The sequence below is a fragment of the Enoplosus armatus genome, chromosome 6, assembly GCF_043641665.1.
Source record: "Enoplosus armatus isolate fEnoArm2 chromosome 6, fEnoArm2.hap1, whole genome shotgun sequence".
NCBI classification, from domain to species: Eukaryota; Metazoa; Chordata; class Actinopteri; order Centrarchiformes; family Enoplosidae; genus Enoplosus; species Enoplosus armatus.
Window position 1 is genome coordinate 583736 of NC_092185.1, and position 26986 is coordinate 610721.

The window sequence follows — 26986 nt, forward strand, 5'->3', positions numbered from 1 at the left end:
TCACTCCAGGTATTTGGGGATGCATCCTTGTAGTTCGATGAGCTCGGGCCAGTTTTCGTATTTATTCTTTGCGTTGTCATTCTTCAGGTACTGGAACAAACAGACAGAGACGTGCTGATTCTGATGCAGCCCAAACAACACCAACCAGACACCAGAAAAGCTCTGGAAGACGTGTTTCCCTTTAGAGCATCGATTAGATAAAAACCTTTTCAGTCATTTCTGAAGCAAAATCATGTGTGCAGCTTGTAACTGATTATATTTAAAGTTTGGACTGTCCGTCGAATAAAACAAGTAATGTATCATCACGAGCATTTTTCACTATTTGCTGACATTTTATTGACCAAACAATTAATCGATTTATTAAGAAAATAATTTATCAATAATGAAAATAACTGTTAGTTGCAGCTCTGTTACCCTTAAAGGAATATTTAGGTAAATCCTCTTCTCTTCCTCTCTGAGAGTCACATGTTCAGATTGATGCCACTCGTATGTCTGTACGCTAAATATGAAGCTACAGCCAGCAGCTTGTTAGCTTAGCATAAAGACTGGAAACAGGGGGAAACAGCTAGCCTGGCTCTGTCCAAAGGTAACAAAGTCCACCTACCAGCTCCTCTGAAGCTCCCTGACTAACATGCTGTGTGTGAACATGACAATTTGCTGTTTTCAGGGGGTAACGTGTCAGACAATTTCTTTAGAGAGCCAGGCTAGCTGTTTCCAGTCTTTACACTAAGCTAATCTAGCTGTTTCTCCCTCTCTCCAGTCTTTATGCTATGCTAAGCTAGCTGTTTCCCCCTGTTTCCAGTCTTTATGCTAAGCTAAGCTAGCTATTTCCCCATTTTCCAGTCTTTATGGTAAGCTAAGCTAGTTGTTTCCCCTTGTTTCCAGTCTTTATGCTAAGCTAAGCTAGTTGTTTCTCCCTGTTTCTACTCTGCGTGACATGATGAACCCAGTGTCACTGAAGACTCAGTATAAAGTCAACATGAGCTTGTAGGCGTTACCTTCTCAAAGCTGCTCTTCACTGCTGCTCCTTTCCCACCAACGAACACCCAGTTATCTCTGAAGCCCAGTGACCGGACAGCAGAGCTTCCCAGTTCAGAAATCAGCTTCTTCGCATCCTCGTTTAACCTGTTAAAACAAGCCAACATACACGTGTGGAGACGACTCAGACTGAACAGGATCTACACAAGCAGAGCGGATCAATATGTAACTGAACAAATCGATCCGAAACTGAGGGAACGAATGACCTGAAGAAATGAAAAAGATCTAATCTTCTCTTCATATAAAATGAGGGTCCTTTAAATCCAGTCACTTCACTCAGGAACACAATTGATTTTCATTGGTTAGACATTGAAACGGTAAAATGATCAAACAGTTTGATGGAAAGTGAACAAAGACCGACTTCCTGGTTCAACTGTGACCTGTGTCTCCCTGTCCAATGAGGGATTATTAACAACCTTTCAGGTGTGTTCACCTTCACTTTGACTTCTTCTTCTGTTTGTTTCCAACCCATCACTCGTCTTTACAGTACACACCCACACTTGTTTGTTTGTTCTGAACTCGGTAGGAACTTTGAATGTGTCTTCTTCTTCGAGCGTTGTTAGCTGTAGACATGTACACGTCCACTCTGCTCGGTTCATCTCTAACTGACTGACAGCTCGGCAACATGATCACGTTTCTCTGCTAACAAACAAGAGACTTTTACTTTGATGAAGGTTCGTCAAAGGACGCCATCAGCACAGCAGAGCCCTCCTCGATGCTCCTCAGGAGTTCAATGAGGGGCTTTACATCTGCAACACAAACATGTCCTCCGTCTTTTCAGTCTTTCAAATCATCTAATCACACAGGACCACATGGTGACATCAGCTGCTACGTACCGCCGCTGTACATGTCAAAGTGACCGGTCTTTGTGACTTCTCCTGTTTTACCTGTTTAAGAAAGAGACCTGTGAAAGTAGCTGCAGCCACTTTACTACGAGGGACAGGAATGAACCTTAAGTACAGGTGATGCAGAGGTTTACTGGTTCAACACTCACCATTTATTATAACAATGTTTATTCCATATCCAGCGTTGTTCAGTACGGATCCAAGAACCCTGAGGAAGGTTTGATCTACTGTCAGACAACAAGACACGCCAAGGACAAGCAACAAACCAGTGACTGCAGGAGGAGTACCAGAGGACCAGGAGACCAGAGGACAGAGGACCAGAGGACCAGAGGACAGAGGGCCAGGGGACCAAGGGACCAGGGGACCAGAGGACCAGGGGACCAGGGGACCAGGGGACCAGGATACCAGAGGACCAGAGGACAGAGGACCAGAGGACCAGGGGAACAGAGACCAGAGGACAGAGGGCCAGGGGACCAGGGGACCAGAGAACCAGGGGACCAGGGACCAGGATACCAGAGGACCAGAGGACCAGAGGACAGAGGACAGAGGACCAGAGGACCAGAGGACAGAGGACCAGGGGACTAGAGGACAGAGAACCAGGAGACCAGAGGACCAGAAGACCAGAGGACCAGGAGACCAGAGGACAGAGGACAGAGGACCAAGAGACCAGAGAACAGAGGACCAGAGAACAGAGGACAGAGGACCAGGGGACCAGGGGACCAGGATACCAGAGGACCAGAGGACAGAGGACCAGGGGACCAGGGGACCAGAGGACAGAGGACCAGAGAACAGAGGACCAGAGAACAGAGGACCAGGGGACCAGGGGACCAGGATACCAGAGGACCAGAGGACCAGAGGACAGAGGACCAGGGGACCAGAGGACCAGGAGACCAGAGGACAGAGGACCAGGAGACCAGAGAACAGAGGACCAGAGAACAGAGGACAGAGGACCAGGGGACCAGAGGACCAGGGGACCAGAGGACCAGGGGATCAGGGATCAGGGACCAGGATACCAGAGGACCAGAGGACAGAGGACCAGGGGACCAGAGAACAGAGGACATCCAGGAGGATCAGTGAGGAGAAATAAAAGTAGGAAGTGAAGGGAGAGAAAGTTGAAACACCTACAGGTTGTTTTGGATGCAGATCTTTGGAGCCACGACGTTAGCGGCTCCACTCTGGACGAAGAAGCTGAAGTTATCCTCTGGACAGTATCTCTTTATAATACACGATCCAGCTGGACAGGAAAGGCAGAACATGGATCAATCCCCCATCAGATCAACGTCACTCGTTCATTCTGATCAGCTTGAATCGATCACTGACCTGACTGTTTGGGAAGCGTCTTGAAGGTCTGGCTGGACGCGCCCGAGCCTTCAGATAAAACACGATGCCAATCAACTGGAACAACAAGAGTTACAGAGACGTCAAAGTCATATCAGGACGACTACACAGACGGTCAAAGGGACGCTTCAACTGTCTGACCGATTAAAGTCAAGAGTTAAAGTTACAGAACGAGAAGAAGTTACAGAAAGTCACAACAGGTCCACTTTTTAAAACAGTTCTAACTTCTAGTGGATGAAAAGAGACTTCAATAAACTCTGATCGTCTCATTCAACATGTTCCAGTCACATCAACCCTCCACACATCGTGGCTTTAAAAGATGCCAGAGTACCATCTGTGAGGTGTGACAGGCTCCTACCTGTGAAGGGGTTGCTGTATTTCTGCAGGATGAGTGTGATGAAGACAACTGCAGGCACCATCACCATGATGCTCTGCAAAACCCCTGCAGGAGACACACAGAGACAACAGACCCACTGCACCAGTCAGACCTGATCACAAAGAGAGACTTCTGTCGATCCAGTTCTGAGCTGTCCAACCACCCGGCCCAGAAACTGGCAGCTCATACTCTACATACATACATGTGTGGTAGGTGACAAACCCACAGAGAATCATCATCATCGCACGCTTCCTGTCCGGTTCAGTCTCAGTCTCTGATGAACCCTCTGTACTCTACCTGCTCAGCAGCAGACAGACACAGTTAGAGACTAGCTGGTGCTCCAGGATGCCACATGTCACCAGGACATATAATATATATATATAATATACACCACCTATATATGCAAACAGTATCAGGTAACATACTGCCTATGGATGCAGGTGACGTGTGTGGTTAGAGCACTTTGAGGTGCCTTGTCATCGACAGCACCTGTACAGGTAAACCCGGCTTTCCTGCAAAGGTTAAATCTGAGTGAGGTGTAGATCTTAAAAATTAACTTTAACTTAGCTTAACGCTGCTTTAATGCCATCGTTTTAACCCTCATCATTTATTTACATGTGTAAACATACAAAGTGGACTGCTCTGACTGCACCCTGTATAAATAAAGGTTGAGTGAATGAATGAATAATGGAGACGAACAGTACGACTGGAAGGATTTCATTCATTCTTCAAACCAGGAAAAAGCTAAAGTAAACTAAACAAACTCCATTTCTGATCTGTAAGATCCAAATGTTAACGCATCAACAGTCATTTTATTACTAATATGTTTTACTTTTACTAAATTAAAGATTCTTCCTCCACCGCCAGCTTTGAATCAAACAGTAAATTCATGATTACATATTTAAATACGTCACAACTAACTAATAACTAATGAACAGCTGTAAGTGTCAGAGGTTTACATCAAGATACGACTCTCTCTCTCTTTCTAATCCCACATTAGACGAGATGAACGATTACAGTGAAGGTCAATAATCAATGAGGAATAATACACACACACACACACACACACAAAGTCATGAGCTGAATGAAAACTTACTTCCTCTGAAGTTACTTCGTCTTGTCATTCTTGGTCCTCCTGTTAAAAAAAACATAAAGAGAAGAATGAAGACATAAACACACACACACAGGGTTCATATTATTCATATTATTACTATACATTCATGGGCTCGAATTATTTAACTCCCTTTTGTCTTTTTTGAAATGACTTTCTTTCTGTAAACGATTTGTTTATTTTTGTTTCTGCTTGATTTAGTTTGAATCCTGCAGCTTCTGTTTGTTCATTCTCGCAATTATTTTGCAGATGAGAATAAATAAATAAAATGACCTAAAACAAGAAACAGATTACTTGTTTTGTTCGACCAACCACCAAAACGTTCAATTTACTTTCACATAAAAGATTCAAATCGTCACATTTGAGAAGAAAAACAGCTTACTTACTAAAGATTCCCTTTGTGTGGACTGATATTAATCGACCGATTGTTGAATGAATACTCCATTAACAGTCCTGCTCTTATTTTCTGTTTTTTTTTTATACTTTTCTAATCTCAGTTCATTCTGATCAAACTGAACAATTACAAAGAAACTAATAAATCTGCCCAAACATTCCCCAATTATTGATTTTGTCTATAAAATAAAAACTCTCACATATTCAGATTTCTTATTTTGTTTGACCAACAGTCTGAAACCCATAAATGTTCACCATCATATGCGACACTGAACAGCAGCACTTCCTCACGTTGGAGACGCTGGAAGCAGCAAATGTTTGGCTTGAATAATGACTCAACAACTGAATCAGATACGTTTCTTTGTCAATTGACTAATCGATTAACTGACTACTGCAGCTCTAGTAGCAACACGAATGCAGAAATATAGAAGTAAAACTTTCTATAAAACATCACAAAATAAAAATCTAATGAAAGAGTCAGAATCAAATGTCTCGTTTGGTCAAAACTCAGAGATGTTCAGTTTCCTGAAAAACAGAGAAGAGCAGAAACATCTGGAGGCAGACTCAAATTATTAACTGATTATCAAAACAGTTTCTAGTTGAAAAATAAGACGTACAGGTCCTGCATTACGAATTTAAGATAAGTGAAAGGTAAACAAATACCTCAAAACTTGATTCAGTATTTGAGTGAATGTATTTCTTCTCTGCAAACACCTGTGCAGGTGTGAAACAACTGAATCACGGCTCTTCTTACTTTTCCATGTGATGAAGAAGACTGTAAAATAAATAAAAAGTATAAATGAAGACATTTGTCCACTGACCTACTGTGACTGTGAGCATGTCTCTGACGTCCGGCCGCTGACTCCAAGTCTCACAGGGCGTTCACTTACCGGAGCTGCTTGGACAAACATGCTTGTCCTGTTCCGCCTCCCTGGGCCAGATAACCTGGTTACAGTCAATCAGCTGCGCCCAGAGGCCAGAGTCCACATTACTCACCAGGCGATAACATTATAAAGTGAATGAAGGACTGTGTACAGACATAAAGTTACCTTTTGTTTACACGGTGAATGTGCAGCCCTCAAAGGCACAAAGAGTTCAACTAAAGCTCTGAGCTCTTGAAGCTGCTCAACACTTCTTAATTAATCATTAAAGGGGACCTATTATGCTAATTTCCACCTCTATATTTTCATTTTGTGATTCCACTAGAGCAGCTTTGCATGATTCACAGTTCAAATAAGTCCTTCTTCATCTTATTGTGGCCCTTCATGCAGCCTCTCAGTTCACCTTCTGTCTGAAACAAGCCGTTTGAGCTCCTGTCTCTTCAAGGCCCGCCTCCCTAAAAGCCCACTTTCTTCTGATTGGCCGGCCAAGTTCAAGTCTTTGGAAGAATTTCCAAAGGCAAACTGTAAACCTAACGTTACTAAGCAACGTTAACATAAACATAAACATCTGGTCTGTGCCTGGAGCAGAGATACCATATAAGGACATCCGTGCCTATCTGACATCAGACAGACATGGCGGTTGAAAAGACCGAAACGGAGCGTTCAGAGCAGTCTGCAGCTGAGCTGTTGGCTCACAGGGATTACTTTTACGTACGATTACCTCATTATTTGGCAACTTTGGCAACGTTTAGTATGAATATCCAACACTGTAACATCATATACATGACACAAAATAAGGAAAAGCATAATAGGTCCTCTTGAAAAATCTTAATTAAGATTCTTAATCTGCATTAAAATACACAGACCATCGTGCTGATTGGCTGCTGGCTGCCATCCATTATAGAGAGCACCTACATGTACAATTTCCCCCCGGGGATCAATAAAGTATTTCTGATTCTGATTCTGATGCTGTGATCATATTATGTTTGTTGAAATTATGTTTGTTGATATTATGTTTGTTTATGTTTGTTGATATTTGGTTTGTTTATATTATGTTTGATGATATTATGTTTGTTTATATTATATTTGTTGATATTTGGTTTGTTTATATTACGTTTGATGATATTATGTTTGTTTATATTATGTTTAATGATATTATGTTTGTTGATATTTGGTTTGTTTATATTATGTTTGATGATATTATGTTTGTTTATATTATGTTTGATGATATTATGTTTGTTTATATAATTTGGTTTGTTGATATTATGTTTGTTTATATTATGTTTGATGATATTATGTTTGTTGATATTATGTTTGATGATATTATATTTGTTGATATTATGTTTGATGATATTATGTTTGTTTATATTATGTTTGTTGATATTTGGTTTGTTTATATTACGTTTGATGATATGTTTGTTTATATTATGTTTGATGAGATTATATTTGATATTATGTTCGTTTATATTATGTTTGATGATATTATGTTTGTTGATATTTAGTTTGTTTACATTATGTTTGATGATATGTTTGTTTATATTTGGTTTGTTGATATTATGTTTGACTATACTTGGTTTGTTGATATTATGTTTGATGATATTATGTTTGATTATATTATCTTTGCTGATATTTGGTTTGTTTATATTACGTTTGATGATATTATGTTTGTTTATATTATGTTTAATGATATTATGTTTGTTGATATTTGGTTTGTTTATATTATGTTTGATGATATTATGTTTGTTTATATTACGGCTCAACTCTATGAGCAACTTATTGATGGTTCAAATTGTAAAGATGTCCTACAATGTCCTTACAATTTCCCCCCGGGGCTCAATTAAGTATTTCTGATTCTGATAATAAATGTTTATATTTCTGCTGTAATTGATGATATAAATATAGTGAAAGAAGCGTATTGATCAGTATCAGCAGCTATTTATTCTGTATCTTTCAACCAACGCGAGCATAACGGAGTTATTGATGCAGATGAACAACACTGCAGTCACCCCATCACATTAAGCCCATTGGTGTTTATTACGCAGGAGGTTTCCATAGTAACCAGCGGTCAGACAGAACAGTAGAGAAGTGGTTCCGGTCCGTTTATTGAAGGCTACAACATGACCACGTCATCAGACGCTTCTTGAAAAATAGATTCAAACAGACGATGAACTTTGGTTAAAGATCTGTCTGCAGACAATCATCTGTGTTCAGCAACGACGTCATGATGCTGCAAACCAACAGGCCAGATGTTTTAGACACATTCAGCGTTTGGCTGGAGGACACAACACACTTATTGCATTCACAGGGAAGATTTAATGTACAGCTCTGTCCGAAGGCGTCTGAAGCTTCTGTGTTCGAAGTCTTTAATGATCCAGAGACAGAGTCTGTCTTCAGGACAGGTTTCAGTGTTTCCAACAGGAAGAGAATTTATTGTGGCGGTTGACCTCGAGTGAAGCAGGCAACCTGCAGAAAATGTTTTAATTTGTTTGACAAAATAATTTTGTTCACTAAGTTTTCTGGAGCTTTTAACAGTTTTGAATCCTCAAAATCAAACAGTTGGACAGCAACACCTCCAAACCGGGCAAACTCTGGATTTCTGCTGTTTGCTGCTGCGTGACTCACGTCCTTTGAATAAATGAACCCGAAGGACTCAAGTGTCCCTTACTACAGAAGAGAGTTTTAAAGAAGTGTTTCTTGTCGGGACAGAAATGATTATGTTGATTTTTATCACAAGTTTAAAGCTTCTGACAGAAACGTACAGAAGCATCGTGTTTCTCTCTCTGGGTTTTATTTGTTTTCTAAGAACAAACAAATAAACTGAGCATTAAAGTTCATTTTGGGAAATTGTTTAAAAAATAATCTTAACACAAGGTCCACTTAGTTGAAAGTTCAGGGAAAAGAAACTAAGGCTGCAATGATGAGATTAATTGGCTGACAGAAAATTCATCAGCAACTATTTTGATAATGGATTGATCGCTGCGGTGATTTGTGAAGCAGAAATGCTCTGAATATTTTTGGACTTTTGTCTGACAAAATAAAACATTTGAAGAAAATCAGCAAATCTGAAACACGACAAACAATTGCTCGATTATCAAAATAGCGGCTGGTTAATATTAAGTTGGTCGACTGATTAATCGACTAATCGTTTCAGCTCTGGTTTGGTGTATAAAACATTAAAAAAACTTTCACTTTGTTGGCAAAACAAAATAGAATTTAAAAGATCGAACTTGTGAACATAAATATTGTTTTGTGATCATGATGAGAAATCTCTTATAATTATTATGTCATCAGGCTCGCCTGTGATTGGTTGTAACTCTATTGGCAGTTTGCAGCTGAACTTAAGTGCAGCACTGTCCGACTCATGAGAGGAACAAACTGGAGCCGCAGCTCTGACCAAAAAAGATTTTGTAAATAAATACAGAAATGAGCAAATGGTCTCCTGGTGAGCCGCACAAATACATTCCGAGTGGGAAACACTTGAATGCACATTAGTATTCATGTAGATTCATGTCCAGGATAAACAGCTTTCACAGCCTGAACACTGTTCGATGAGGCGGCTCCACATCATCAGTCCACAGTGATCTCCATCCCGGGTTTGTCTACACACAGTGGCGGTCTACTGGGAACACTGGTGTACACCTCCAGGGTCAAATTACACCAGTGTTCTTCATCAGCACGCAGAGGTCTGAACAGGGAGAGCTGCACAATTATCTCAAAGTCATCATGTCCAATCATTCATCAGGAATATTAAACATTCAGTGATTAATAATATTAATATTATTCCGTCACAGCAGGAGCCTCATTCTTCTCATAGTTAGATTGGGGGAAAGAGGAACACTGGTGTTGGATCAGAGTTCAGTGATTCAAATCAGTGTCGAGAAAGAAAAAGTAAACTGCCTTCAGCTACAAATACTTCTTTACACTTTGTGTTTTTTGTTAAAGCGTCCATGTTGTAACAGGGATCGTTCCCTCAGACATGTCCGAATTCAGTGTCATCATTTATTAAACCAGCAAATCATCCTTCCAAAAACGCAGTCTCTCGGATCAAGGAGCCAACACGACACCGACTGTTTCCACTGTTTGTAAAGTTTCAACTCAAAAATTATGGTTTTATCGGACGCATCGGCTCTCGACACAACTGCTTCTTCAGGGTCCAACTGAAATATTAGACGAAACTGAGCAGCAAGCAGCATCGATGACGAGGTTGTAACTATTTTTCATGCCTCCCCGTCTTCCTCTGCTGAACATGAAGGATGTAAAATAAGTGTGCGTTAGCTACTCTGTGCTACCACTTTGGTCTCTTCTAAAAAAGATAAAATATGTCAGGAGGCGTCCTGCTAAAATAACCGTAAGTAAAAACAAGCAGAAAAGCAGCATTGAGTCTTTATGATCTATTTGTGCCCTGGGCTTCACCTGTCAGGCTAACCCCTCTGCTTGGCTGTTGGGGCCTTATGCTGCCTACAGCTAAAAGCATGGTCGCTGTGGCATCCCACGCTCCATCTCCTCCGTGGGTGCGTGCACACTGTCCACATCAGTTATTGTGGACCTACTCTTCTGTGTGGGAGCTGCTGTCGCTCTCCAGAGCTGTAGAGGGCGCTGTGGACACATCTACAGCAACACACAGGAAGGCCACTTGAGACAGTTAACAGGTTTACAGTGGTTTTTCTATTTGCCTCCACGCTCTTCTCATCTTAATACGTTGTAAGTACCTTGCTGAACTGATGGCCTGTGTGTTTTGAGAGAAGGTGGAAAAGGAAATGATGGGGTGGAGGTACCATCGACCAAGGAGCCAGGCATCAACGCTGAGCAGCGTGCAGTCGGTGCGGATGTATACCGCCGAGTTTCAAATTTCAAGAGGAAAAATGTTTGTGGAGCGTGAGGTGGGAGTCGGTTTCAGAAAGTTACAGAAATAATACAGAAAACGGGGAGGGGGGTTCAGACGCTGTTCGACCACCCGACATGCTCTTCTGTTGGAGCATACAGGACGCTAACTAGTGTGGGAGAAACTACTCTAACCTCTCTGTACCCTTCAGATGATGCTACACCTGGATACTTCTACAGGTGAGTAACCTGTACCACTTCAGGAAGTGCAAACTAGAGCGAGACCAACCAATCGGCCAGCCGACGACATCAGCAGAAGCTGAGATGTTGTATCTTTGTCACAATTCTTTAAAAAAACAAAACAAATCAATCTGTAGCTACATCGTTTATGTAAAAAATTACTATCTGCTGACATGTTGGATTTATGTAAACTCAAATATTTGTCACTATTGGTCTCAAAAAATCCAGATTGAAACTGTTATTATTATTATTAATTGTGCAGCCCTCCTATTAAAATGGTCTACGTCCCCGGGCGGTCTACATCTCCAGGACCAGTCCCCCAGCGAGGTCAATCCTCCGTCCTTCGCCCGGCTCTGTGTGGAAGACCAACAGCCACCATGTCTACATCCAAACATGGCTCGACCACAGTGGTGCACCAGGTCTACATCTCCTCTGTGGTCTGTCAGTGGTTCGTCAGTGGTTCACTCCTCCAGGCAGAAGGTCCAGACCTCCATGACATACCAGGATGTCTCTACAGGGACGGTCCACATCCCCAAGCCTGATGGTCTACATGAGGGCGTTGAGGTGTCCAGAGTGTCCTACAGAGTTCAGCATCAAGGCTCTCTGGTCCAGCACCTCCCTCTCTCGGCTCAGCGTCGCTCTCTCCTGCTCCACCATGGCTCTGTCCCGCTCCACCGCCGCCCTCTCCCTCTCCAGCCACAGCCTCTCCGCCTGCACCGCCGCCCTCTCTCTCTCCACAGCCGCTCTATCTCTCTCCACCATCTCCCTCTCTCGCTCCAGAGCCACCCTCTCCCTCTCCACCATCTCCCACTCCCTCTCCAGTCCTCCCAGCGGCCCGTCGCACGCCTCCGAGCTCCGCTGGTTCTGCTCGGCGTCGCCGCCAAACGCCTCCTGTCCGTAGTCTGAGGAGGAGGAGGGGGGAGGGGCGGGCCGGGGCCTGTGTCTGGGGACAGGGTCGGGGTGCTGCTCATCATCCTGTGTGACGGGGGTGAGGAGGGGGGCGCTGCTCGCCAGGCGACCCTCCATGGCTTCATTCATCAGGTGAAACCAAGGCCAGGAGGAGGTGCCATCTGCTACACTCTCCATCCCAACAGGAGGATACTTCAGATCCTAAAGACAGGAGGAGGAGGAGGAGGAGGAAGGGAGAGAAGGAGATAAAAATAGAGAAGAGGAGCTGCCCCAAATACTCACTAGAGCACCAAATGTGGATTCATCCAACTCTGAAAATAGTCCTCAACAAATACACTATTTCCTCCTGTTTGTTTGATAAAAGTGAGCAGCTGTTTTAAACATGTACTATGTACTTGTGAGGTGTTTTTAAGATTCACATATTCAATAGGAACCAATGGGCTGTGAACTGAGAGCCAGGACAGGAAGTCAGAGACGCATTGATGGTTTGGGTCAACACATGAGTGTTGTTGACTAGAACAAAAACATAGAATAACATCAGACTGGATGTTAGTGAACAGACCACCTTGTATCTCCTCTTCAGATTGTCCCACTTCTTTGCCATCTGGTAGGTTGAAACTTTTCCCTGCAGCCCGAGCTCCTTCAGGATAGCCCTGAGTGAGAGACAGGACAGACAGCATGAACACCAGGACACCAAGACAGACGGCATGGACACCAGGCATGGACACCAGGACAGACAGCATGGACACCAGGACAGCAGCACACTGATGAGTGAGAGAATATGGAAGTTGTTGCATGACATTTAACCATAAAAGACAGTATCTTACTTCCAGGCAGCTTTGGCAGCATTTCTCCTCCCAGTGAACAACGCCTCGTTAGCAGCTCGAAGTTTGATCATCCTCCTGGTGTCCTGGTCTGACACTGAGAGACAGACAGGTAAAGAGACAGACAGCATGTAGGAAACAGTCAGGCGAGAATATATAGATCAGAGACAATATACATCTGCTAAATGTAGGCTTGATGCCGGCCTTAATTGAACGTTTGTTTTCTTATTTATGCTGTTTGGTGAAGATCATTTTCAACACTGTGGACGATAAAGTTCATAATGAACTAAGAGTGTTTCTAAGAGAGAACGTGGTGTTTGTTGCACTTTCAAGGGTCTATTTTAGAGCTGCAACTAACAATTACTTTCATTATTGACTAATCTTGATCATTCAGTATATAAAATGTTGAAATGTACGACGTGATGTCTTCAAATGCGTCCTGGTGACCTGGAGGTCATATCTCTACCGTCCACTCTCTAATAAAGGCATAATTATTATGAAACAGTTAATTCATCATTTTCTGTCCATCAACTAATTGATTAGTCAACTGTTTCAGGTTTCATCTATTTATTCATCATGCAATCATTGAAATGACAGCGCTCCATGCAAATCAAGCAAAACACAGTAACTAAATGTGAATAACAATAAAAATGGTTATAAAAGGGAAAAGAATCAAGCAACAAACAGCAGATTCATCCAACAGAGATTAAAAGACAGAATATAAACAATATCACACACAACTATAAAAGGGCTATAACGATACAGACACACACATTTAAATATATTCCACAAAACGTCACTGCTGATGTAGAAACACTAATAAACCCAGAAGAAGAAGCCGTCTTACTTTTATAGGAGAGGTCAGAGGGCGTCGAACACTCCTCTCCACTGGCATCAATGTAGGTTACGTTCCCATCAGCCTCGGCGGTGTCTCCCCCCACCATGCTCTCCAGCTCAGACACGCTGCTCCTCTCTGCCATTAAACAGTCTCTGTCTGCCGGCGGAGACGAGCCGAAGACGCCGTCCTCCTCACTGCTCCAGACGGGCGTCACTCTGGGAGCTTTTCCCACCAGTCGTCCCTCCAGAGCGTCACTCATCAGCTGGAACCAGGGCCAGGAGGCCGGGTTAGTCTGGCCCTCCATCCCCCGAGGAGGAAACTTCAGGTCCTACAAACACAGAACAGCTCAAAATTGTGGAGATGACAGTGTACCTCAGGAGGGGCCCCCCACACTGCCCCCCATTACCATACTGAACAGCACTCTGCCTTCAGGTTTCTGAGATCCACAATCTCCCAGGACCTAAAGTGGACCTTGACTCCATCATCAAGATGGTATTTTGTATTTCTTTGCACCATTTGATTTGTTTACAACGTACAGACACACTTGACTTGTATACAGAAAAAATCAATCAGCTAACTGATTGATTAATGGTAAACGACTGTATTGGGCAGCATGGTGGCGCAGTGGTTAGCACTGTCGCACGTCATGTCAAAGTGTCCTTGAGCAAGACACTGAACCCTAAGCTGCTCCTGATGGAGACCAGCACCTCGCATGGCAGCTCGGTCGCCATTGGTGTGTGAATGTGTGGATGAGACTTAGCTGTAAAGCGCTTTGGGAACCGTGAAGGTTGAAAAGGGTGATATAAGTGAGATCATTTACCATTTTATTTATTTCTATAGCGTTTAAGAAGCCACGTCTTATCTTAGCCCGACTGATGAAAAGTTATTTCACCACTCCATTTCCTGTACAGGTAAGACTAATGGTTCCCGTGTGTCGAAGGTTGTCACCTTGAATTTGGTCTTCAGGTTGTCCCACTTCTTGGCGACCTGGTCAGGTGTTATCTTCCCTGTCAGACCCATCTCCTTCACTATTCCCCTGTGGACCAAACCAAACTCATCAACGATAAAAAACCAGGGCTATTCACGCAACAAGGATCTTGGCTTTAGATATAGCTGGATGTAGATGTCATGTAATAGTTTAGTCCAGATCCCTTAAGCGCTGTGATTTTTATGATCACAGATGGAACATCTTTTGTGCTCCTTTACCTCCAGGCTGGCTTGGCGGTGTTCCTCCTCCCAGTAAACAGAGACTCGTTAGCAGCTCGTAACTCGATTAGGCGCCTGGTGTCTTCCTCTGTCACTGTAATGAAGGTCAACAAAAATCACAACTCAATTACACTTCTGATTTTATACTTTGCCAACAGAAAGAACAGAAAAATAATCCAAAAACTGAAGCATCATCATCCAATCTTCATCCCTCCCAGTTTCATTCCACAGATCATCACTCTCCTGTAACACTGACGATGGACAGAAATTGATGAGAGAGATGTCGTCTTTTCTATTCCACACATTCTTCTTCCTTGTCCAAACCTGGTGCCTACATTACCCACAATTCAATTGTCTTCAGTTACCTGTTACATTTTCTCGCGTGTACATTACATTAAACTTACATTTGTATGTGAACTCGGCCATGCGGTGCAGATCTCCCAGAGCCGAGGATCCGTTCTTGTCTTCATTATCAACCAGCAGGTCCATCTCTGACTCCGTCAGGAACTCGGCCATTCCCCCTCGGCTCCGCCGGGCTCGTTTCTTGGGCGTCGGCGACAACGGCTCACAGTCCTCATCTTCGTCCTCCACGATTGGCGTGAGGATGGGCGCTGCCCCGGCGAAACGTCCCTCCATGGCGTCGTTCATTCGGTAGAACCAGGGCCAGGAGCTCGGGTTCGTCTCCACACCTCGAGCGGGAAACTTCAGCTCCTGGTAGAGACAGAAAACTCTACAGATCGTCCACAGAGGGACCTTATCCTCCTGTCAACACCGCCACCAGCACCAACTCCTGTTATCCATAACTCACAGGGACATCTCTGCTGTCATTATCACTATGCCCTCACGATTTTCATTTGAAAGGATTTCATAAAAAAGTGCTGGCAGGAACATTTGGTCACAGCCTGTAAAGTAATGAGGGGAGTTAACCCACAAACATCTGGCCTCATGCATGAACCTGTTCCTAAACCCATCCTAAACCCCTCTGACTTTGTTTGTACGATTGTTCCATGTCGGATTCAGGAAAAACTCTCTTAAATGGCTCATTTCAACTTGATGAACATCACGAGTCATTTGATCATTAGTAGAGCCGCAGCGATCGACGGAAAATCTACAGTTTTATCATTTTTTAAGTGCGAAACATTTGATGGTTCCAGCTTCTCAAGTATGACAATTTGCTGCTTTTTTCTGTCTTACATAGACTGAATAGCTGTCGTGTTTACTGAGTATATTACATTATACAGTATCTGATGTTACACTGTTGGTGGTATTAAGAACAGAGACCCTCAGGCAGCTGTTTCACTACTGAACTGAAGAAGTTACCCAAATATAACAATAAAATCATTCATAAAAAAAACACTTTCATCTTTGTGGTTAACTATGGAATTCTAAATATATTTCTAACTCTTAAGTCACGAAGTGTTTACCTCCTGTGGAGATCGGCAGACTATCTGCACTCCATCGCTTCTGAACCTGTTTTAGAAAATTCTAAATATGAGAAAGTTGGTGAATGTGACAGGTTCTCTTAACTCACCCGTACGAGCCACTTGAGAACGAATCTGTTCGTATGCGCGGTTCTTTCATGAAGCCCAATGTCACCTGAACAGAGACGTCACTACGAGTCATGGATAGGTTGCCTCTGGAGTTGAGGTGGTTGGACCTACCTTGTATCTCCTCTTCAGGTTATCCCACTTCTTTGCTAACTGATCCGTGGTCAGCTTCCCCTGAAGACCCAGCTCGTACAGAATGGCTCTGTAAGAGACGACACTCAGGTTGAATCCCTGACTGAAGACTGTTTGTTATTGCCACCTACTGTAGATCAGAGGAATATCTTGAAACCAGCGGCAGGATGTGAATCGAGGATCCTCATGCGCGTGGATGATACAACCAAAAATAATAACCACATCAACTCCATATCACTAGTGTGGTCAAACTCTACTATGAAATCTGCAGTATATTTATATATTTGTATGTTTGTATATGTATATATGTTTGGAGATTCACAAAAAGTTAAAACAGCGCTCGTACACACATAGTCAGCCAGACTGTAACAGAAGCACACTTGACAGTCTGTATGGACATTAAGGTCCCATAGCTCCACCTGACTGAAAGGAACCCGCTCCTGACCTGCTGCAGGTGGTGAACAGTGTTTGAGAAGGAAACCAAACAGAAGCCATCTGAAACTTCACACACACCTCCAGGCTGGTTTGGCCGAATGCTTCCTGCCGGTGAAAAGTGCTTCGTTCGCTGCTCGAAGTTTGATCATTCTTTCTGTTTCTGGTTCAGTCACTGTAAACAACAACAACAACAGTTTCTAGTTATGTGCTGATGTTTCAGTGGGAAACATTTGTCCTATACCACAATAATACAGCTGATGTGTTGTAGTTAGATATGAACGTCTGGTTTGGGATTCAGTTTGATTCCTTCTACTTTGATCTTCTGTATTTGACCATCTAAACTCTCAGCCAGGTGTATCTGCCTACTTTTATAGGAGCACTCGCTCATCCTCCTCCAGCCCATAGGGACTCCCTCAGCAGGGGGGGTCTCTGTGTGAACCGTCCCATCATCCTCTGCGTTCTCTGCTGCCACCGTGTCCTCCATCTCCGTTTTGATGAGGAACTCCAAGATGTCGGTGTTCTCCTGGCTCTGGCTGTGCTGGCTGTTGCCACGGTGAGCGCCATTGTTGGCGGTCTCCGGGCTCAGCACCAGGTTGCTGTTGTAGAGGCGACCCTGCATGGCTTCATCCATGATGTGGAACCAGGGCCATGACTCTACGACACCCCCGATATTGTCCTGGCCCTGGTAGGGCTGCTTCAGGTCCTGGAAAAGACAACAGGATTCTTCACAAGTGGTTCAACTAATCAAGGATAACATGCTGTAATCAACGATCCTGTTCTCATCCAGCTGACTCGGTTCTTCAAACACAGCAGTGTTTCCCACACATAGGCTCTACTTTGGGCAGCTGCCCAGGTAGATAAGCTCTGAATACCTTTTTTTTTCTTTTCTTTTTTTTTTAAGACGAGCAATTGTCATTTCATAATGCACACAGACCAGCGGACTTCAGTCCGGCGGAACAACAATTCTAGAGCGAAAGTTTTACCCGGGATGTTTAGGCAACGCACCAGTTGTTGTCTATCAGCTGTAGCAACCGTAGTAACATCCGTTTCCGGTTAGTTACAGCGAAAGTGGTGTCAAACTGTATAGCGACATCGCTCAGCTGAAGTCAGGTCTGTCTGTGGAAACACTTCAAACACGACATTTGTCGATTAGAGACAAAACCAGACTGGAAGGAGAGTCCTCCTCCCCACAGCGTCCAGGCAGCCTCTCACTGCAGATCCAGACGAACGTAATAACTGATGCTACAGGAGTGTTTATCTCTGCAGATATTTGGCCGCACGCCATCGTAGAGAATACAGAATTTAAACACGTGGTCAAAGAGCTTGAGCTACAATGAGCCTCCAGGGTGCATATTAAGCCCCTGACATACTTCTCACACCCGCGGACCGCTGCGGACTTGTACCGCTTGTGCAGACACACGCGCTTCCATTCATAGTACAATTGAGGGTCTGCGTCGGTCTGGTCTGTGTTGTTCCTGCTCTGTGTAAACCATCACAAGCTGCAGCAGGTCAGAGTCTTGGATAGAGCATTACTCACGTGTTTTATTTGTTCAAAGTCACATGATTCATTTCTTAACCTGGATGACGTTATAATGACTAATAGTGCACTCTTATTTTGAAATAAAGACAACATAAGTAGAGAGCTGTTTCAATTGTAGCCATTTTATTCTGATGTGTATTTAAACATGTATAATTATTTAACTCTTCATTGTGAAAAGTGATAATTAGACCAACAGATAAGAGTGGAGTCTAAATAACCTGCATGTTCTCATCTAAAATCATCACACCTCCAAGAAAAGGACTCTGTTTCTGAAACATATAAACACTCTTGGTCCAGATCCAGCTAAATGTGAATAAGCTGCACTTTTGCCAGTTTGGGCCTCAGGACCTGTTGCTATGACAACGGCCCCACATACATTCTTTAGCAGCTTTAAAGAACAGAAATATCCAGACTGTACCTGTGTCGACACCTGAAGGTTGACACAGGTACTTACTGTCAATCAAAACTTTTTGAACACTGAAATCCAACAGTAGCAGATTCGCAGCTATTCAAACAATAGATTTCAGCAGCTAGCAATCACACGCACTTTAATCAGAAAGTTCACATATTCTAGTCTGCATCTAATGTACATTTTAGCAGTTTGGGGTCAATATGAGTTAACAGTTTTACACTAACAATCTCTGCTTTGCTAAGTCCTGTCTATTCTTTTCATTTGGTGGTTCAGAGTCAGTGTGCAGGTGTTGTACCTGCATGTGATGTGCCTATAACTACGCCCAAAGATCATTTAAGCTTGCAGTGGCTCCTCCAGTCACTCCACATACATCTCAAAAACAGCTTCAACACAAACTGAACATTACAACCTTCACGAAGGGAGGTTTTACTGCAGGACTGACGTAGTTTTAGCTAGGTGTACCTAATAAAGTGGACACTGTGTATACATATCATTAGTTATAGCACACTCCTGAATGAGGTTAGTATTTAGTGATGTGATGCCAACAGCAGACACACTCAGATCACTCAGGTGAGTCTCTGGATGTCTGATCTACATGGTGGCAGATACGACACCTCTCTGACCTGCTGCTGCTGCTTCAGATCACCAGGTAGCTTTGACTAACTCAAAGCCTCACTGCATCGCGTTACCTTGTATTTTGTCCGCAGGTTGTCCCATTTTTTGGCAATCTGGTCTGCTGTCAACTTCCCTTCAAGCCCGAGGCCTTTTAAGATGGTGCTGAGGAACACATGGGGGGGGGGGGGGGGGTCAGCTGGGAGGAAAACTCTCTAACGGAGAAGTTTGAAAAGCCAACACTTGGTTCATACCTCCACGCTATCTTAGCAGAGTTTCTTTTCCCTGTGAACAGAGACTCGTTGGACGCCCTGAACTCAATCAGCCTCTTCACATCCTCCTCGGTCACTGAAGAAGGAGGGGTCAAAGGTCAACGGTCACCAGCCCTGGCGGTGTAAAAGCTCATCTATGAAATGTGATGATTACTTACTTTTATAGGAGTTTTCTGGGAACTGTGGCAGCGTGTTCAGGGCTGACTCCATTGTTATCATGGAAGAAGAGAGGGTCTGTACTCCTGGGGCAGCTAGGGAGGAGGAGGGAGGAAGGGAAGGAAGGAAGGAAACAAGGAGGGGTGGAAGTGTGCTGGTATTCAGGCCTGATGCTAACTACATCCGCTAGCGCATCCTGCAAGTTTAGTAGCGTCGTGTCTCCTACAGCAGCGCTCCTCCGTGCACCATGTGAGACAGTCCCGGTAGAGATTTAACGTAACTTTAACCAGGCGGCGGTTAGCTGTCTCCTCCGAGGCCAACTCCCAGTAAACCGTTAAAGAAGCAGGCTGCTAGCTAGCGAAGTACAGCTAACCTAAACACACCGACACAGAGCCGGGCTTCCCGCCACACAACGACAGCAGTTCCCGTTAGCTTGAGCTTATTCTGACATCCGTTGTTTAACGTTACTTTATGCCATCGTCCCTGGAGTGAATGAAACGGTAAATAAACCCGTTACCGTTGCCAGAGCTAGCCTGCATCCCGTCTCTCTGAGAGGAGAGGAGAGTGCGCTCGATAACTACACTCTGGCCTGCCCTCCGTCACGTGACCTGCAGCTCGGGAGGGCGGGACTGGACATAAACATGACCAATAAAAATGTTTAATAAGAGACCTTTCAAATGTAATACAATACCAATAATCAACGTTTCATATAGTCAGATATTTTAAAATCAAACATTGAATCTAGCTGAATTACCTCTGACACAGTAGTTTATCTTTCTACTCATGTGTTACATGCGAAGTGACATAAAGTGGTGTAATGTAATGTAACATTAACACAGCAACTTCTTGATCTTATTCAGTGGTGGAAAATAACTGTAAGTACATTTACTAAAGTACTTCAGTATCAGTATTAATAATCTAATAGTGTAATTTATGACCAGTCATCAGTTACTTTTAATACTTATAGTACATTTTGTTGATAATACTTTACTTATAATTAATACTGTACTTTTGAATGCAGGACTTTTACTTGTAATGGAGTACTTCTACATTGTGGTATTGGTACTTAGTAAAAGTTTTGAGTACTTCTTCTTTTGAGTGCTTATTTCACCCTTGTTGCTCTATTTTTAGACTCATTCTGGTACCACTTTCTAATAAGACACCCTTAATAAAATTGTAACTATTGTGGCTTTATTAATGTTTAATCAGTTAAATAATTTACCAGTGCTTAGTAAGAATACTTTTTGGGTTGACAATACATTTACAATAATTTAGAAGTTAATAAATGGATTATGGTCCAGATTCTCCGGAAGTGGTAAACAGTTACAAAAAGATAAAACAAAGAAGTTGTTCCATAAAGATTTAGTTAAGAAGCTAATAGCAATTAATAAAGTCACTAGTTACAGCTCATAAAGACTTTATAAAAGGTGACTTATTAGAAAGTGGTACCTATATTCTCTTTGTATTTTGTTGCCAATGAATCGCCCCCACAGGGATCAATAAAGTTTTATCTTATCTGATCTCAAGACGAGTTAAAGTGCTCCAGGCTTCACTGTGAGTGCAGCAACATGTTGACGGAGGTCACAGCTGGTGCGATCCCATCGCAACATGGTTATTGTTTATTCTTACTTATAGTGGAAAGACCTTTTTTGTTAGTAACTACACACACGTGTAAGTCAACTTTAGAATGTGCTGCACCAACGATGGTGTGAGTTCATTTCATGTCACACTGTGTGAGATGGTCGAAATCTTAGTCTCAGTCTGTGTCCGACGGTACGATGTCAGTGTGAGACACGTCATCAGCTTGCCTCGTCCATCTGATGTCTGAAACAAGAAACAGGCTTTGGCCACAGATCTGAAACCTGCATCAAAAAACCTCAAAAGAGGAGGATTAGAGGAGAGGAGAGGACCCAGCAACATGGGATATCAATCTGCAAAGTGTTGACCAGTGTATTCTGCATCATTTCATGTGGTATTCTGATTAGTTGGTTTGTGGACGTGGTCGTAGCAGCAGTCACACTGTGAGAGTTTGATCTTAAATTTCTGACTCTTTGGTCTCCAAATCATCTCACAGTGAGATGCAGGTCCACTGTTGGAGACAACCAAAGATTTTACCATGTTTATCTCACAAATGTCAACGTTTGTCTCACACAATGTAAAGTAAAGAGGTTTTAAGTGGAAGTTTCAACACCAAAGGAGATGAATAGAGTCTTTATTAACACATGAAGAGCAGCAGAACTGAGAAATTGTCTGAACAGAGAAATCTGTTCATCCTTTGTAACTGGGAGCCTTTCATCACAAGAAGTCTGTGTAAACAACACAGAACATCCTCCACTCACAGTTTCTCAACAAGCCCCTGGAACAAAGAAACCAGTCTCTGTCTGGTCTCAAGCTGGTCTGGATCCAGATCTGCAGCCATCAGGCTCTGGAAGAACCAGGTCTGTAATACAACTTCCTTCTCCATCGTCACCTCGGCCTGGTATCCGTCCACAGCCACCTCCTCCCTCTCTCTCCTCAACAGCGCTCTCTCTCTTTCTAAATCCTCTCTGGCTCTCTCTAGAAACACTTGGTCTTTCTCTAGAAAAGGTCTGTCTCTGTCGAGAAACGCTCGGTCTCGATCCAGAAACACTCGGTCTCTCTCCACGGCCGCTAGGTCTCTGTCTACAGTCGTCCTGTCTCTCTGGAGAGAGGCCATGTCTCTGTTCAGCAGCTCTCTGTCTCTTTCCAAAGCGATCAAGTCTCTGTCGAACTCCGCCTGCTCTCTCTCCAGAGCCTGTTTCTCTGCCAGCAGCTCAGACAGCTTCCTGTCGACCTGGGCCGCCTCCCTGACGATGTTTCTGGAGGAGGAAGGCGTCTCGTTGGTCTCGGCGTTGCAGTCAAGCAGTAAGGTGACGTACAGTGAAGCAGTCTGGCTTTTGTTTATCACAGGTTGACTCTTCATCGCAGTTGGGCTTCTCACATGGACTCCGTCTCCTCCGGCTGCAACAGCCTCTGCAGGTGATTCAGATTTGCTCACTGCCTCAACTTCCCGCATGCTTCGATTCCACTTAGATTAAGGACCTCCTGGAGCGTCCCAACACCTTCCAGAGTTCCTGTTCCAACTACACTCAGTCCAGAAAAGGCTCCTCCCGTGTTGGGAAGAATGAGCGGAGGCAGGGCTGCATTGTGCTCCTCGTCCTTGTCCAGGGAGGGCTGGATGATGTTGGCGGTCCCAGCAAGGCGGCCGCTCATAGCCTCCTCCATCAGGTGGAACCAGTGCCACGAGTTGGGCGAGGTCAAGGTCTTCATGCCCTCTGGAGGGTTCTTCAGCACCTACAAAGGAAATGGATATCAGGATTTGAAGGTACCATGAGGAGTTTTTAATCACACACGTCATAACTTTATTTAAAGAGGAGAAAAAACACCACAAACTAATGTTGGTACTATGGAGCACGAAGGTGATGTGAGTTTTGCTGACTGCAGGTGGAGCTGAAGCAAACGAGTCATACAACGTGAAGAAAACAGGTGAAACAAGAACTGAATCCAAATGTCCGAACATAACTCGAGGTCTGTCCCAGTCCAAAAAAAAGAGACCTCAAGCGAACTTCCAGAGTCATCTTGGGGTGCAGAATTACCCATTGACAACACAACTGCACTGTACAAGAAGGGCCAGAGCAGACTCTACCTGCTCAGGAGACTCAGGTCTTTTGGAGTGCAGGGGGCACTGTTCACTTATCACAGCCTGTGTTTAAGAACTTTTGTTGCATACTTAGTAAATTGTTTTTGAAAGTCCATCTGTGACTCCTCATGCCTGCCAGCTCAGTCCCTCACCAGGCTTTTGGCTTTTTAGAATTAAAAACCATGCATGCATTTTTGCCCATGAGCAAGGCAGCATTCGATGGCGTATCTGACTGACCTCCAGCCACTCATGGCAGAGTTCCTCCTTCCAGTGAAGATGGCTGCGTTGGTGGCACGAAGATGAATCATCTGTCTGATGTCTCTGTCCGTCACTATGGAAACAGATTCATCATCAGTCTGACATTATTTCAGTTTTCACCACCATCTTTGTCTCTACTGAATGAATCTGCCTCCTCTTTAGAGTCATGTGTTTCCTTCTGAGTAGTTCTAACAGGATTTCATCTGATGAGTTCTTATTGGCCGTGATTTTAACATTCATATCATTCAATCTCACACAGTCAGTTAATGGCCTCATCCATATTAAGGGTCACACCCTTGACCTGGTCCTCACCTACGGTTTCTCTCTAGCCAACCTGAACCTACTAGATTTTTCTGTCTCTGATCACGACACCGTTATCTTTCAGTCCTTACTCCCTCCACCTGCTACCCAGCCCACTACTTGCTTCCAATACCGTTCTTTTAACTCACATTCAGCTCAGCAATTCCACCAGGCCCTCTTAGGCTCTGCTCCCAGTATCTTTGAACAGCCAGAATCCTCAGCTGAGGACCTAGTCTCCTGTTTCAATAATGCATGCACAAATATTCTTAACTCCATTGCTAAAATAATTTAGTAAAGAACAAATGTATTGCCATGGATTGATGAGCAAATTAAGGATCTCAAAAGACAATACAGGAAAGCTCCCGGTCTCCCGATCACCGCCAGGTCTCCAATGACATCCTCAAAAGCCTGATGACCACCTACCAGCACACAGTGAAGAACACTAGGAAGTCATACTTGTCTAACCTCATAACCAACCCCCCCCCCCCCCCCCCCCCTCCCCCTACACTTTTACTTGAGTATCATTTTGAATGCAGGACCTAACCCTAACCCTAACCCTTACTTGTACCGTGAATGGAGTACCAGTGCGTTATTACTACTTTTAATAAAGTCAAGGACGTGAACGCTTCTTCCACCACTGGTTATAATAATAATGACCTATCCTGAAACACGTTATTAAGCCTTCTGATATCTTGTCACTACATACATGTTTAATAAGGTTAATAATCTTCCTGGTAAGAGAAACAACTGAAGCTAACGTTAACTTAGAAACAACAGCACCTTTATCATGATCAGCTAGCATCTCAATCACAAGCAACAGCGTCGCAGATTAAATGTCCATGTTTCTGTGAGCGTGTTATGAAACATTATCAAATATATTATCTTTAATATCGGAAACTGTATTTAAATAACATTACTTCTTTGTGTCCTCCATTTTTTCACGTTTTCAGGTTTTTCATCCAACAAATCCAAACTTCCGGCGGAGACCGGAAAAGAAAGTGCTCCTCTTCTTCTTCTGTTTATTATTTTCTAAAGCAACTGTATTTTTATTGAGTTCATAAGAAGTTGTTGAATGTTATTAACAATACCCCTTAATATTTGCTTCCTTTCTAATGAAATATATTAAGAATATTTTAACCATTTGTACGTAATTTACATAATTTAACTTATTTCAACTTTATGTTGTTTGTTTTTTTTACTTTCTATTCACATGAAGTGTTAATGTGCTGTGTTTCTATTTCACTGCTGTACAACAGTGGACAAATAATACTAAATAGAGATTGATAGATTGATTGATAATATAGTGAAGATTTTAAGGGATATAGGAACTTTTCATTAAACTCACTTAAACTCAAAAGCCTTAATTTCTCTTCTTCTCGCGGTAAACATAAAAAGTCGTAATTTAATGGTACATTTATTAGGTCTTTCTCATTAATGACCATGTAATCCATGAACAGAATGCTTTTAAAATCCCTTAACTTCTACACCGTCCAAGAATCATCGAATGATGATTCGATGATTCATTCTGTTTTTTTAGTGAATAATTAACTGATAAGGTTTTAATATATTTCAGTGTTTCCAGGAAGTAAACATCTTTACCTCTCTGGCCCTCTGTGGGCAGCAGGAAGCGTCTGCAGTCTGAACCTGCTCAGCATCCTGCAGCAGCTGCGTCAAGTTCAACACGTCCGGGCTACATAACACCAGAACCGAGTTAAATATTTCAGAATTAAAGTGTCTGAAAACAAACAAAAAAACAGCAGCCAAATAAAAGAGATATTGCAGTAAACACTACTTGTTTATTTGTTTGAACGTCACCTATGTTCTGTTACGTATGACCTCAGATAATAGGGCGAGGTCTTTGGTTTGTTAGTCTTTTATTTCAAAGGTGTTGACCGGAAGCTCTTCCTTATTCTGTGTTTTAACTTCACAGGGTCCTGTTGCTGGGGTTATATGAAGGACCTGATGGGGAAACGATGGATGCCGTGTTGTGTTTCACGTCGACATAAATAAAACGGGAACAGATCAGATTTATCAGATCTGTGTTGGTGTCCGAGCTGAGCTGCTGCTTCCCGAACAGGTAACATTACTGCGTTTAAAGGTGACAGTGATACATTCAGAGTGAAACACATCATTCTGATCATTCAGAGTAAACAGTGTAGACATTTAAATGGAGAACAAGCTGGGTGTCCTGTCGGTGGAATTTAATATGAATGTATTTCCTTAATGGCTCTTAAAGGTAATATACAGTATTATCTCTATAGTGATATGATGACATCCAGTATATCTCCTCCTATTATATCTCTATAATATTAATCTGAGCACATCCTGCTACACTTGTTTAGCACCATTTATATATATATAGAAAATTCCGTAAATATAAATAGTACTTTATATACTAATACTATATAAATACTAATACTATCAAAGCATTTACTTAAGTACAAATACTAATACCACAATATAGAAATACTATAGAAACATCAACAACAATAATATCAACAACAATATCAACAACATCAACAACAATATCAACAACAACATCAACATTAACAATATCAACAACAACACCAGGTGGAGCATTACCATAGGAAAGCCATACAGATAAGCTCCAGATGATGACGAAGGTGTGTGGATTGAAAGCATACCGTTTTTTGACCACGTTAACGTCAGCGTGTCTTTGTCTGCATGTGAACTGTTTGCAAAGGACGGTCAAAGGAAAGAAAACATCATTGTTACCAACCACCGTTATGTCAGTTGGTGAAGAAATGGACAAATTATATTGAACATGTAGGCCTGTGTTTCCACCACACCTGTAAACCTAAATGTGTGTGTGTGTGTGCAGGT

The 26986-nt window shown here is 42.9% G+C and overlaps 3 protein-coding genes across 4 annotated transcripts; all 3 read right to left on the reverse strand.

The window, feature by feature from the left end:
* On the reverse strand, positions 1-5941 carry LOC139286931 (protein FAM3C-like). The gene is made up of 10 exons (XM_070907875.1): positions 5923-5941; positions 4694-4732; positions 3580-3663; positions 3204-3278; positions 3009-3117; positions 2033-2091; positions 1875-1925; positions 1703-1787; positions 999-1125; positions 1-90 (listed from the first exon to the last, which is right to left on the reverse strand). The coding sequence occupies exons 1-10, from the start codon at positions 5939-5941 to the stop codon at positions 1-3; spliced, it is 738 nt and encodes a 245-aa protein (XP_070763976.1).
* A 5310-nt stretch (positions 5942-11251) lies between these two features.
* On the reverse strand, positions 11252-19980 carry LOC139286201 (uncharacterized). The gene is made up of 10 exons (XM_070906935.1): positions 19929-19980; positions 19753-19846; positions 16482-16569; positions 15225-15531; positions 14821-14914; positions 14563-14650; positions 13624-13942; positions 12780-12873; positions 12518-12605; positions 11252-12153 (listed from the first exon to the last, which is right to left on the reverse strand). The coding sequence occupies exons 1-10, from the start codon at positions 19978-19980 to the stop codon at positions 11590-11592; spliced, it is 1788 nt and encodes a 595-aa protein (XP_070763036.1). The 3' UTR covers positions 11252-11589.
* Positions 19981-22144: 2164 nt separating this feature from the next.
* Positions 22145-25116, reverse strand: LOC139287077 (uncharacterized protein alr4393-like). Of its 2 annotated transcripts, XM_070908054.1 has the most exons (3): positions 25060-25116; positions 23822-23915; positions 22145-23238 (listed from the first exon to the last, which is right to left on the reverse strand). In XM_070908054.1, the coding sequence occupies exons 1-3, from the start codon at positions 25074-25076 to the stop codon at positions 22939-22941; spliced, it is 411 nt and encodes a 136-aa protein (XP_070764155.1). In that variant the 5' UTR covers positions 25077-25116; the 3' UTR covers positions 22145-22938. The 2 variants fall into 2 exon arrangements, with proteins under 2 accessions (XP_070764155.1, XP_070764154.1); XM_070908053.1 differs by lacking the exon at positions 23822-23915 and having other exon boundaries at positions 25060-25097.
* Between the last annotated feature and the right edge of the window lie 1870 nt (positions 25117-26986).

Bases quoted from the DNA above. Each gene is read 5' to 3' on its own strand.
- LOC139286931 (XM_070907875.1), bottom strand. The intron at 3,279-3,579 runs GTAGGAGCCTGT...TTGTTGTTCCAG, and splicing joins ATACAGCAACCCCTTCACAG to TTGATTGGCATCGTGTTTTA. The intron at 3,118-3,203 runs GTCAGTGATCGA...TTTCCTGTCCAG, and splicing joins GACGCTTCCCAAACAGTCAG to CTGGATCGTGTATTATAAAG.
- LOC139286201 (XM_070906935.1), bottom strand. From the start codon at position 19,980: ATGGAGTCAGCCCTGAACACGCTGCCACAGTTCCCAGAAAACTCCTAT. The intron at 16,570-19,752 runs GTATGAACCAAG...CGTCTCTTACAG, and splicing joins TCTGCTAAGATAGCGTGGAG to AGCCATTCTGTACGAGCTGG. The intron at 12,874-13,623 runs GTAAGACGGCTT...TCTGTCTCTCAG, and splicing joins CTCTGACCTCTCCTATAAAA to TGTCAGACCAGGACACCAGG.
- LOC139287077 (XM_070908053.1), bottom strand. From the start codon at position 22,960: ATGCGGGAAGTTGAGGCAGTGAGCAAATCTGAATCACCTGCAGAGGCT.